At 30.9% G+C, this 12,663-nt stretch overlaps 1 protein-coding gene across 1 annotated transcript in view; it reads right to left on the bottom strand.

Annotated features, from left to right (window-relative positions):
* The window catches only part of LOC108727677 (uncharacterized), a 7,326-nt gene extending 700 nt beyond the window's left edge, over positions 1-6,626 (bottom strand). The window contains exons 1-10 of the mRNA XM_018455878.1: positions 6,122-6,626; positions 5,650-6,020; positions 5,269-5,491; positions 4,949-5,168; positions 4,492-4,764; positions 3,821-3,861; positions 2,068-2,580; positions 1,514-1,884; positions 1,177-1,399; positions 880-1,099 (exon numbers count right to left, since the gene is read on the bottom strand). Coding sequence (XP_018311380.1) covers positions 880-1,099; positions 1,177-1,399; positions 1,514-1,884; positions 2,068-2,580; positions 3,821-3,861; positions 4,492-4,764; positions 4,949-5,168; positions 5,269-5,491; positions 5,650-6,020; positions 6,122-6,620 — 2,954 coding nt within the window. The 5' untranslated portion in view covers positions 6,621-6,626. The remainder of the gene's footprint in view (positions 1-879; positions 1,100-1,176; positions 1,400-1,513; positions 1,885-2,067; positions 2,581-3,820; positions 3,862-4,491; positions 4,765-4,948; positions 5,169-5,268; positions 5,492-5,649; positions 6,021-6,121) is intronic.
* Positions 6,627-12,663: the final 6,037 nt, after the last annotated feature.

The following is a 12,663-nucleotide window of genomic DNA, read 5'->3' as shown; positions in this document are numbered from 1 at the left end:
GGTCTCAGGATGATTGTCAAAATGTTGTAAAATACGATTCCCTGCCTGCAAATCTCTTCGTAACGCTGCTTGAAATCGGTTGTTTTCTTGTCGAATTGAAAATGATCCAGTCTCTCGCAATCTATTAAATGTCAACATAAACACTCTTCGGTTTGGCACTCTTCTGTTTGGAAATCGTCGTGCATATTCTCGCACCGCCTTTAAAGCATTACCGTTGCAGAAACCGTATACAAAAACCATATCAGCATATTCACTATTAGAATACGTACGCGGCATATTGCAAAAGACAAAATTCATCTACTGTTAAAGGCTTTCAAAGAGCGACTGACAAATTCATAACAGAAAGTGGAAAATGTAATCAAATATGTCGGTGCTAGATATGGCAAGAAATGTAAACATTTTTTTTCGATTTCTCTGAAACGGAGCAAAAACGAGCATATGTCTATAGGACTTTTTTTCTTAGTTTTTTACTCCTCTACACGCTCCCGAAGTTTTGCGATTTAATTTGGAAACACCCTGTATAATCGCTATTATGATATTTACTTTCATATAAACAGAATAATAAATATGTGAACAAGGTACCTAATTTATTGTAAAATATTCATTATATGTTACTTTTGAATATGATATTATAATATAAACGAATGATCATACAGTAAGAGATTACTGTGTGTATGCATGCATACGTGCACATATGTTTGTATGTATATACATGTATGACAATTCATTTACATTACTAATGTTCGAAAATTATATTGAAGTTTACAAACTAGCCTGTCAACCGTATATAATTGAATGAAAATTTGTGTGCCAAATATTTGACGTAACAGTTAATGTACACTATGTAGGTATATATATATATATATATATATATAATACCTTTTATCATTGAGGATTTGATGAATAGCGTTATTAAGACGTTTTTGGGTTAATTCGTTTAATTTAATACTTATTGCGCCGCCCAATGAGACCAATCGCCGAACTCGATTTTCTTGTTCGAACATAATCGGAATTCCTAAAATTGGAACTGCATAATGGACAGCTTCGTCGGTACTTTGGGCTCCTCCTTGATAAATAAACAGCTTGATGTTCGGATGAGCTGCACAGATGAGATAATTAGCGCCGTATAAGTGGACTATTGATCATGAAATAATGACTTCACACTTTTAATTTTACCGAGTACGCTTTGCTGTAAAAACCATTTTGAGATAAATGCATTATCGAGCTTTCCCGGTAACTCATCGCAATCGAATTTCCAAACTATTTTATAAGGTAACTTCGAAAACACTTCAATGAAGTTCCTCAGCGTTTCTTTCGGTAAAGTGTGGCAGGTGGTAGAAGTTCCAAGACTCACGTAAATAAATCCTTCCATTGCGTTATCTAGGAATTGTCCTAAGTCCTTGTCACCGGATTTAAATTCATTATGCATATTTATTACGAAATAATGGAAGTTAATAATAGACAAACAATTTATTTCGATATAAAAAATTATTTATTTTTCAAATTTATGTACTTTTGGTAAAGACGGTGGTGTCTTCTGTATGTGGATACCATTAAAAAATACTGCATTTGACTGCTCGGGTCTAGGATATGTGAGTACCCGATTCTCGTTGACTAACAGCAAACTCATATTCTTCATTATATCGACGATATGTGGTACGTCATTTCCAAGATATTTTTTAACGAGTTCCTGTTCTAACGGTACAAAATCATTAATCCAATAATGGACCAAACGCCACGTTTCGATAAAGTTCCACAGTCTTTGCCAAATCGACGGATTTTCCTCAGTTAGCGTATTTATTTCCCAGTTTGACAAATGCGATGGGTATATAGGACTGCCAAAAACATATCGATGATAATTGTGTATGCCCACGGATATAATTCCTAGATAATCGATTAATCGATATCAGTCCTTTCTTCTACTATACATTTCGAATATCTTTTAGGAGAAAAGATCAATACTTTTACGCTTAGAGCAATACATTCCTCGAAATATTGATCTTTCTTTTTGTATAATATATTATTTACAAGCTATCTTGTATACGTCACCTACAGAAATCATCTTACCTATAAGAGGCGCATTAAATCTATACGACATAATAGATAATGACGGATAACCTAATAACTCTAGAATAACCGCGTCGAACTTCTCATTACTATTGCTATGATAAAGTTTTTTAAATTTTGGGTTATCAAATATTTGTGTGCTGAATTGATGTGTTAACATCCATCCGCGCTTGAATAAGTCGATTAGTAATAATTGTGGTATTTGTTCTTTATATTGTTTGACCAAGGAATGGAAACCCGGCAATTTTATTTCTGTATAATTTGTGTTTAATGTCGAATCTTTTATTAATTGTGGAGTTGTTACGATCAGTTCGTGCCCGCGTCTGTTTAAGGCTAAACACAATGACTGGAAAACTATTTGGTGACTATAAAGAGGTGTAGGTATAATCACGAGTATTCTTCCGGCATTTGTTATTTTGTTTGCCAATAAAAACCACAAAGATAAAACAATAAACATTTTACAAGTAATCTTCAACATTTTGCAACTAATCCGCGAATGCATTTTGAAGCAGACTGATTTATAGAAATTACGAGTTACTTACATGAAGTTTAAAATATTATCAAGTTAGTTATCACGACTTATTTATTATATATTCATGATATCCATAAGAATGACATAATGAAAGAATTGTGAAGCAAGCATCTGGGTAGGTAATATACATTATGTATATTATTTAAATGTAATTATCTCTTAATATATGTACTGTATTTAAATATATACTCGTATGTATATAAAATGATAATAGTGGAAAAGGAGGTATTATTGCCAATTTATATGGTATATTGTGGCCTCCCTTAATATCTCCACTATTATATAGCGAATCCTAATGATTATTTATGGAATTATTAGTTCAGTAGCTCGCCGTTACACCATAATGCTAATATTACCAATACTTAATAGCCAGCACTTATTATAACGCATTTTACTTTCAAGTATTTCGAAACGTTTCTGAGGTACATTTTAGCATTTAATTACACTTACCTCCTCATTTTTCTTAAACTTGAGCGTATTATCACACGAATATATGTAGTTTTGAGTGTTATTTGCTATTTAACATTTTATTTGACTGTATATATTTTGAGTTATGCAAATTTAAACAATAGCATGACATTTTGCTAATGTGACCTTCTATGAGTATTGATTACTCACGATCTATTTTTTGAGGTTTTTATATCAAAATATTATTTGATATATTTGATTGTAGCTCTACTGTTAATCTATAGTTTATATTACCTGTACTCTTTTTATATAATACTGAACAGCTTACATGCAGAAGTTATGTAAATGTATACATTCATTTGCATACATTTTAAAATGTTTTACTTTTTTGTTAATTTTGTAATCAAATACTGTTTTCTAAATAAAATTAATATTTTAAGGCTATTTTTATGGAAGGCCATATTACTACCCACTTTTTTCTTCGAGTCGTTATGCAATGTCGCCACATTTTTATTAATAGTATCGTAAGTAATAAATATTTCGTAACTTTGAGACCAGAATCGATTCAACAATATTTTAACGAATGTAATTGTCAAGTTTTAAACTTAAATATTGATTATTAACAAAGTTATTGTGTAAAATCTATCTGAGGTGCCATAATATCACATTCTCCTCTAATAAATATGACATAAAAATGTTTTCAATTTGATGTTTAATTGTACCTTCAGATTTGATGGAAAAATACATGCACGGTTATATTTATTATATTCTTTTTGTCATTTATCTGAAATCTATAATCAAGATATTGATTACCATTTTTTGAGACAAGGCAATGCTGTTTTGACAAAGCAATGCTGTATAGACACAACATATCATGAAATTAATTGTCCGGACACTGGCGCCATTATATTAATAATTTTTTCAAATCATTGTTCAAATGTTAAGAATTATGGTTCTACGTACGCATTATGGTACTGGTAGTTTCACAATTAGTTGTCTAAATATAAATATAAACTAATATAATATAAATTAGTGCGTAATGTGTCTATAAAACCACAATTTTTGATATTTGCCCAATAAAGTTTAAAGAAATCATCAATATAATAGCACTGTCTAGACAATTAATTTCGTGACTGTATATTGAATGATATATACTTTATTGTTATTGAATATTTTACAAAATATTTTGTTTTAATTATAATTTTTATTTAAAAAATGTACGATATAATTTGAGACGATCTTAGACACTATTACATGAAGATAAAAATTTCCAAGATAATTTAATGAAATTATTGTTAGTATAAAGCAGGAATTAATAAAACTAGACCTGTTCTTTTTGACTGAACTTTTGCATCAGTTCATCTTTCTTCCTTTTCTCTCCAGGAGGAAAGAAGAGGAAGAAAGATGAACTGGTGCAAAAGTTCAGCCAAAAAGAACAGGCCTATTGATATATTCTAACGATAAGAATTGATAATAAAAACTACCATAGAGAATGCGATATTATTCGTAAGTGAAACCGCAAAATCAAAAGTAGTACCCATATAGAAATAAGAAATACAATAAATAATACTATGGCGAGAAATCCGATGATGTCCCAGTCGTATCTTTGATACCATGGATCATCGCAAAGATTATTTCGTAAGAAAGGCGTTCCATTTTGACGTAACACATACTCAATCCATCGTACTGCATTTTGAAGACTATCATACGGTGCATCCTTAAAAATTTTTCTCCAACGTTGCATCTGATCCTTATAACTAAAAATAAAGAATGATATTGTTATATTTTAAGACATATAAAACTTTTATGTTTATATTACGTTGATTATCTTATGTTTATATTATATTAATATAAACATAAGATAATCAACGTAATATAAACATAAAAGTAATATAAACATAATGAATTTATTAATTTGTGATTTACGCGGTGATTTAGTACCTCGTGTTGCTTATAACTTCATGTATAGTGGCTTTAACGGTTTCTTTCGAGAGAGTATCAATCTGAAGATGAACTCCAATACCTAGTCTTACTATATTTCGCACTTGATACGTTTGATCCCATATAATGGGAAATCCTATGAGTGGAATTCCGTAATAAAGAGCTTCTTCAGTACTCTGATGACCACCTTGATAAATAAATAACTTGATATTTGGATGAGCTACAAGTGAAAAGAACGCAAATTGCATGGATTATTAATTCTAAGGTAGAGATATAAAAAAATGATTAAACATATAAGATATTTGTATCTGTGATATTACCGAGAATACTTTGCTGGGGAAACCATTGCAACGCCAGTATATTTTTATATTTCTCAGGTAATAGATCGGGATTCAATTTCCAAACAATTTTGTACGGTAAAGTGGAGAATCCGTCAACGAAGGCTTCAAGCGTATTGTTTGGTAGCTTCTCCCATTTAACATTGCTTCCAAGACTGACGTAAATAAATCCTTCCTTCGCATCGTCAAGAAACTGTTTTACATTCTAGCGAACATAACGAGACTAATGGTTATGTAAATGTACAACAAAGCGCTATTAAATCTCACTTGAGGAGATCGGAAAAAATAATATGTGTATATATATATACAATATATATATATTTATATAAGCATGTATGTCTGTAGGTATATACATATATATACTTTTGGCAAAGTGTCCGGTACTTTTGTAATATGAGAACCATAGTAATATATGATATTCGGTTGTTCGGGTTTGCCATGTACAAACGCTGGATGTTTGTTTACGAGGTATATACTCATGTTTCTCGTTATGTCGTTGATATGTGGTAGATCTTCCCCTAAGTACTTCTTCGCGATCGCGTCCTCTATAGCAACATGTTCGTTCATCCAGGAATACATCTGCTTCCACACTTCATAAAAGTTGACAAGTCTCCTCCAAAATGACATATTTTTTTCATTTGACTTGTTGATTTGCCAATTTGAAATATGCGATGGGAGAATCAGGGATCCAAACGTATAGCGCAAATGATTGAATACATCCAAACTTGAAATACCTATTTGTCATGTTACCTTTTATTATCTCATTACGAATAATTGTTCCAAATTAAATGAATTTAATTTTTTAAATTTATTTATTAATAGTAGGTATTGTTACCTATAAGAGGAGTGTTAAATCTGTACGCGAAAGCATTCAGCGAAATTGTAGGACCCTGCGCTACAATAACCGCATCAAAGTGTTCATTGCTGTCAGCTGCGTATAACTTTCTCATTTCTGGATGTTTAAAAACCTCCTGATTGAGGACATGTCCCACAAACCATATAATCCTTCGTTCTGCTTCTAGAAACGGTAAATTAAGATACGCCGCGGTAAGAGTAGAATATGGTAGCGATTTGTATTCAGGAAAGCCTTTATAAAAGTAGTTTATGTCGATTTCTGTGTAATTAGTTAAAGAAGAATTTTTTATTGGGTTTGTAGTGACTGACACAATCTCGTGACCTTGTCTATGCAATTCTAACCATAGACCACGATAAGATATTTGATGACTGTATGACGGTATATTTGATATAACCAGTATCCTTTTGGCATATGTCACATTATACTGTACTATCACACAAAATATAATTATTAAGAATGTACACACTTTAGTCCACATTCTTCCAACAATATCAGCAAATAATACTGTCATTGATGTATTACGCGCCTTATATTATCTATGCAAAAAGCTGTAATTTATTCATGTGATAAAATAGTACATTAAGAACCATTTGAATGCGCATAAAATGCATTTTTAAATAAAACTATTAAATATCTAGTAATTCATTAAGCATTGAATGATTAGTCAAATAGTATGTACGACAAATAGTGTTCGCGGGGTAAATAATTTTTTTATTTCTTTAGTTTTTATCTAAAGAAATTAGGTATATTTTTAAAATCTCTAAAATTTCTAAAATTAACATTGTGTGCAATTAATACTTTTCCATTACATATTCCATTTACATATTCCTTTCCCATTACATTTTCCATTACATATTGTACTAGCTTTCCGTTTCGATCGTCTGACTTAACTATAACATAGTTTCCTAGTTGCAAGTTCAATTTGCATTATCATGTCGGGAATTCAGGATATCGATTGTATATTATATGCATTTATACATATACGTATTAACGTAATATACACGTGGTATATTTATATATTTATTTATTGACTGAGAAGTAACGCGTTATTTGTAACGCCATCACTATTACTTTTCTTTTAGTAACGATCGTTACTTTTTTATGTCCGTAACGGTCGTTATTGAAAATGATAACGGTAATGTTATTACATTTTTACAGTAATGGTAACGAATTCGACCATTACTTTTAATGTTACCTTATATAATTCTCTATCATCTTTATATCTATTCGATAGAAACATTTCGCTTCTTTTGAAAAGAAATATTTTACTTAAGTAGAAATTTAAATATTGAAAAATATTCTTACTATCTTAGGCTATTTCGGTACCCAGATAGACTTGTATGACGATCACGATATGCACAAATTAATTTACTGAAAATTTAGAACAATTTTATAATCATTTATGACATTATAAAAGCGAAAACGTTTATATTAAGGAAAATATAAAATTTAGGTTATTTGAATGATTAAATTTTTTGTTATAGAATTACAAAAACATATGTATGAAAATATATCTTCAGATCTATAATATTCGTTTTACGATATTGCTATATGAAATATTTACATCATACATAATTAAATGAAATACATCGTATAATGATGCACATTTGCAATTATCATGTGATGCTATAGAAAGCTTAAATAATTTTTAAATTTTTCTTCATTTCATGCCGCATAAAGTAAGATAAATATACTGTAAAATTTGGGTAAACAAATGTCGATTTTGATATACCGAATTTTGTTGAAAGAATTCGTAATCCTGATGTGATGTCATAGTAAGCATAAATGATTTGTAAACTTTTACTTATTTCATGCCGCATAAAGTAAGATAAATATACTATAAAGTTTAAATAAACATGTCGATTATGAAAAATTCGCGCGAAAGTCCACAGAAATCACGCAGTGTGGCGTTGATTTTTCCATCGAAAGTTGCATGGTTTGAAGAGGGACACATGATGGAAATGTGGACTTGACCTTGAGTGACCTTGTCAAAATCAAGTTAAGGTCATTAATGTTTTTTTTCTTAAGTAGAATCCCTATTTTTTATTACATATTCTTGTAGCTAACCTCGAGAGCTTTCCAAAACACTATAATTAAATTCATTTTCATTAAGTTATATACTTTTCGAATTATAAAGGCTTGAAAATTACAGTACCGCCGGCTGTATATAAACATGCATATTACATATATGATCAGTACGAATGACAAAATAAAATCCAATATATGTCAAATTTATAAGTGTTCAGACAAGCGTGCGATTAGCTCAGCGTTAGCGTAGGTAGGCTACCACCCCAAAGATTGTAGGTTCAAATCCCGTCGATACTCCATGCGTTTTCAAGAATATTTATAATTGCGTTATATAATTATAAGAATTTGTATGTACAGAAAAATAATTAATAAACTTAATAATTATTCCGAAAATAAAAAATAAAATCTAAAAAAAATAAAAACAAATTAAATTATAATTAAATTTTTTTTTCGTTAAAATATACTCAGTAGACAAATGTACATATACTTTACAGCAACTTCACGTTTATCTTACAATCATCCAATGCTTCATAGATGAGCCGATTAAGATCCGAAATATTGCAGCAGCATTTAGTAAATCAGAAAACGAAATATCATGATGTGCAAATATGATGTAAATATGAGACACTAAGAATCAGATTTTTGTTTGTCATATTTACATCATATTTGCGTCATAGTATTTCATTTTCTGATTTACTAAATATGACTACAATATTTGGGGTCACAATCGCCTCACCTATTACGGATTTGATGATCGAATACAACGTAAAGTTGCAGTAAAATTTATGCGCATCTGTCTATCTGGGTAGTGATACTGCAGGCAAATAATGGAAAATGCTTAATAATGATATTAATATTTAAAAACATTGTTTAATTTAAATTTTTAATATAAAATTTGCATTTATGAATTATAATCTTTAAAAATCTAAATTTTTAAGGATTAATATACAGGGTGGAAATTACCGTATCAGAATATCATAGCAAGATAGAGTGGAATAAACATAATTCTGAAAAAATTCTCAGAACTTTATGAGAAGAAAATAAACAATTTTTAATTTTTATCTCTCGCTGTTTTTCTGTAAAGTTGATAGTATTTGAGTAAAAAATTATTGAAAATCAATATTCAGCGATTTTTAATAATTAATATCTCGTTAACTATTGCGAAAATTGCAAAATAGTAAAGAACTTTTCGACTCAGTTTAGTAAGCTCTATTTTGCTATGATAGTCTGATGCGCTAATTTCCGGACACCCGTATATTAATATATATTAAGAAATAAAATATTAATGTAAAAAATTGTAGAAGATTTAGATAAGTTTATCTGAAATAAAAAAAAATTTGCTATATGGAGATTAACTTAGAGTTTTAGGCTTTAATATTGATTGTTATATTTATAATATTGATTATTAAACAATATAATTTTATAATCTAATATCTCTCTTACTTTGGCACTTCAAAAAAATAATGAAAAAAGTAATGAATTGTTACTTTTTAAGTAACGATAACGCGTTGCTTTTTAAAATTAATAACTAGTAATGATAACAAGTTACTTTTTACAAAAATTAGCGATAACAGCTATATTTTTATAAAATGACGTTTCCAACTCTGATTATTGGTTAATATCTATTTTTCATGGTTCTTGATGAATTTATGCGATCGAATAACCCAACAACAATGCCGTAGTGATTAATGCGATCGTTGGCTCTTTACGACGTAAGTACCGTCGTGTTGGATATAAAATCGTTAAAACGGACATGTGGACATTCTCATAAATCTGTCGGTACCATAAATCGTCTTGTTGAGATATATTTAAAAGCGTGCTGTCCCCGATAACAGGCGGCGATAAGTTTTCTCAGATCGCTCGTTTCTCCATCTCTTGTTTCTGTATCGACTAAAGGGGTCGTGTATCTTAATAAATTACGCATTAGCTGCCAACTCCTCGACACCACCCACACCGTACACACTGATCTCATAATTTGAAAAGTTTCTACACAAAAAGATTTTACACATTATTTATGTAGACGTATCGCGAGAGAAAATTGAACTTCCGTCTGTTAGATTGTGTCGGCGTTGTTTGCCTACCGGCCGGAAATGAGATACCGGATTTTTACATGTCCAAAATCCAAATATCAGTTTCATATTTGAAAAAGTTTACCGACGACGGAAAGTCGATATTAATTTTTAATAGACGTGCTGCGCTGCGCATATTACGCATTTTTATGTGGTAATAGAGCATACAGATTACATTTTTTACATCATAATTCTCTGGATACTCATAATTTCTTTTAAAATTAAACTTTATTAATATAATTTCAAATTTCATTTAAATAACGTTCCAATAAAATATGATAATTGTTTAATAAGTTATCTATTTAATATCTTATCAAACAAGCTGACGTTATTTGTCGTCAAAGTGATGATAAATAATGTTAATTTGTTTAATGAAATGTATCAAGCCTGTATTGTTTGTGAATTGGAAAGCAAGTGATATTATTAAACCTTCTAAGGAAACTTAGTAATATGTATTTTGTTAAGATAAGCTTACAGTTAGTAATGCACTTTGTAAAATAGTCGTTCGAAAGAATTTTTATTTTCGTCATATATATATGTATATATATATATATATAAAACGGATATATCTATAACCTTGACAACGAAATAGTATCCTTCACTATGATATATGCGATCATAGGTACTACATGCCAATAGGCTGTTGCTAAAAATATTATATTTCTCGCAATGGTACGTTAAGCGTCCTCGGATTGACGCATCTTTTATTAATTCACGTTATCCGGAAAGGCAGCACTGCGATGTGCATAAGCACCTGCGGCGTTTTCCTCTAGTTCCCGTCATGTGAACATTATGAGGCTGCTTCGGTATAGCGGCTGTCGGAAACTACGACGAGGAAGACCGCGATATGAGTGCGCCGAGAATCCGACGTTTTGCATTATAAAGCCGGCGGAAAAGCTGGAGAAGAATTCAGGAGGACGTCAATAAAATCCGCTCGTGATGTGCCTAGTTGTTCTCCATAACGCGTATTCCATGACGGTAGAAGAGTGACAAGCGGTTTTCGATGAGCGGAGAAGGACGTTTACGTTTCAGATCGATTGTAACATTGACACGCGGGTTATCCTTGAAGATTACCGCCACGTGCTCGACTATGACATCAATACCGATGGTTATTCTTTTTGCCTGAAAGACATCGGATGCTCAAATCGCAGGCAATATGATTCCATCCGGGAAAATCTATTTTACGACACGAGTTTTTTTGCACCTCATGTCTATCATTTCTCAACATTCGTTTTTCTCATTTAATATGTCCACTGGACGATGTAGCTGTTAGATCAGACATTTTCAGTGTAAAACTTTTTACGAATCCGTCGCAATCTCGTAATTTCTGTGAATATTAATTAAAGGACGTAGATGGCATTGATATTCGAGTTACGGTAAAGAAACTTAATATAAAGGCTTGTATTTATCTCAAATGAGAATTTTTAAAATATTTATTAGACTGCAAGTATAATCGGTGAATTATCTATTCAGTTTCGATTGCGTTTGCTTTTGTTAACAACTTGATTTATTTTTATACGTCATAAGCATCGCTGTATCATATGAGTAGAGATCAAAATTTTCCAGTAATATTAAACACCTGTCAAACTAGGAACAGTAAAGGTAGATTGCGGTATCATGGTCTGGGACCGCGTACGAGGTATGTGACCCAACGAAATAGAGTTACGAGTGCTTTTCAGGATATTATGTTTGAGTTTGTTCGCAATATACGTGTGCGTCACTAACTTTACACGGGCGATGTCAAAGTAATGATGATGATTGTGGGTATTAAAACGCAATTACGAATCTTTGCTCGACGATCTGATAATATCAGACTAAGCACATTGACCGTCAAAATTCGAAGAATTAATATAAATACATAATACTTTTATTTTCTTACATAATTAAAAATAAAATTTATTTTTAAATATTAAATACAACGTGCATTTTTTTCTTGTTTATATTATATTCTATTTTCAATTTGTATTTATGTATGAAAGAGATACTCCTGAATTGATTAATATTTGTTACATCAACTTTAATATAAAGCAAGGCAAAGCAGGCGGGGGTGTAAAGAAATCTGGCCGGGAAGATAAGAATTCATCTAATTGAAGTATTTTAATTATTCCGTAGTTAAAAGGAAGTTCAAGGCACGAATGAATTTTAGTGAGTATCACAGGAACTTTAACTCGGACGACTCGTCGACTATTAAAAGGTAGTTAAATAAAATACCAGCTACCTAAGGAAATTACAAACGGAACGAAGTATAATTACTGAGAAGAACGTTATATAAAATTCAGCGTTTAATTACGATTTCCGTAATACTTGTGCACATGGAACGGTTACGTTTTGTTTGGTGCGAAGTAAAGAAAGTTTTTGTGGAAGAGAAGCATTATTTTAACGCAATAGAAAACCCTGCTTGAGAATAATACCGAGGTTGACCGC

The sequence above is a fragment of the Mycetomoellerius zeteki genome, unplaced genomic scaffold, assembly GCF_001594055.1.
Source record: "Mycetomoellerius zeteki isolate Tzet28-1 unplaced genomic scaffold, Tzet1.0 scaffold52, whole genome shotgun sequence".
Lineage (NCBI taxonomy): Eukaryota > Metazoa > Arthropoda > Insecta > Hymenoptera > Formicidae > Mycetomoellerius > Mycetomoellerius zeteki.
This window is presented reverse-complemented; position numbering and strand designations above follow the sequence as displayed.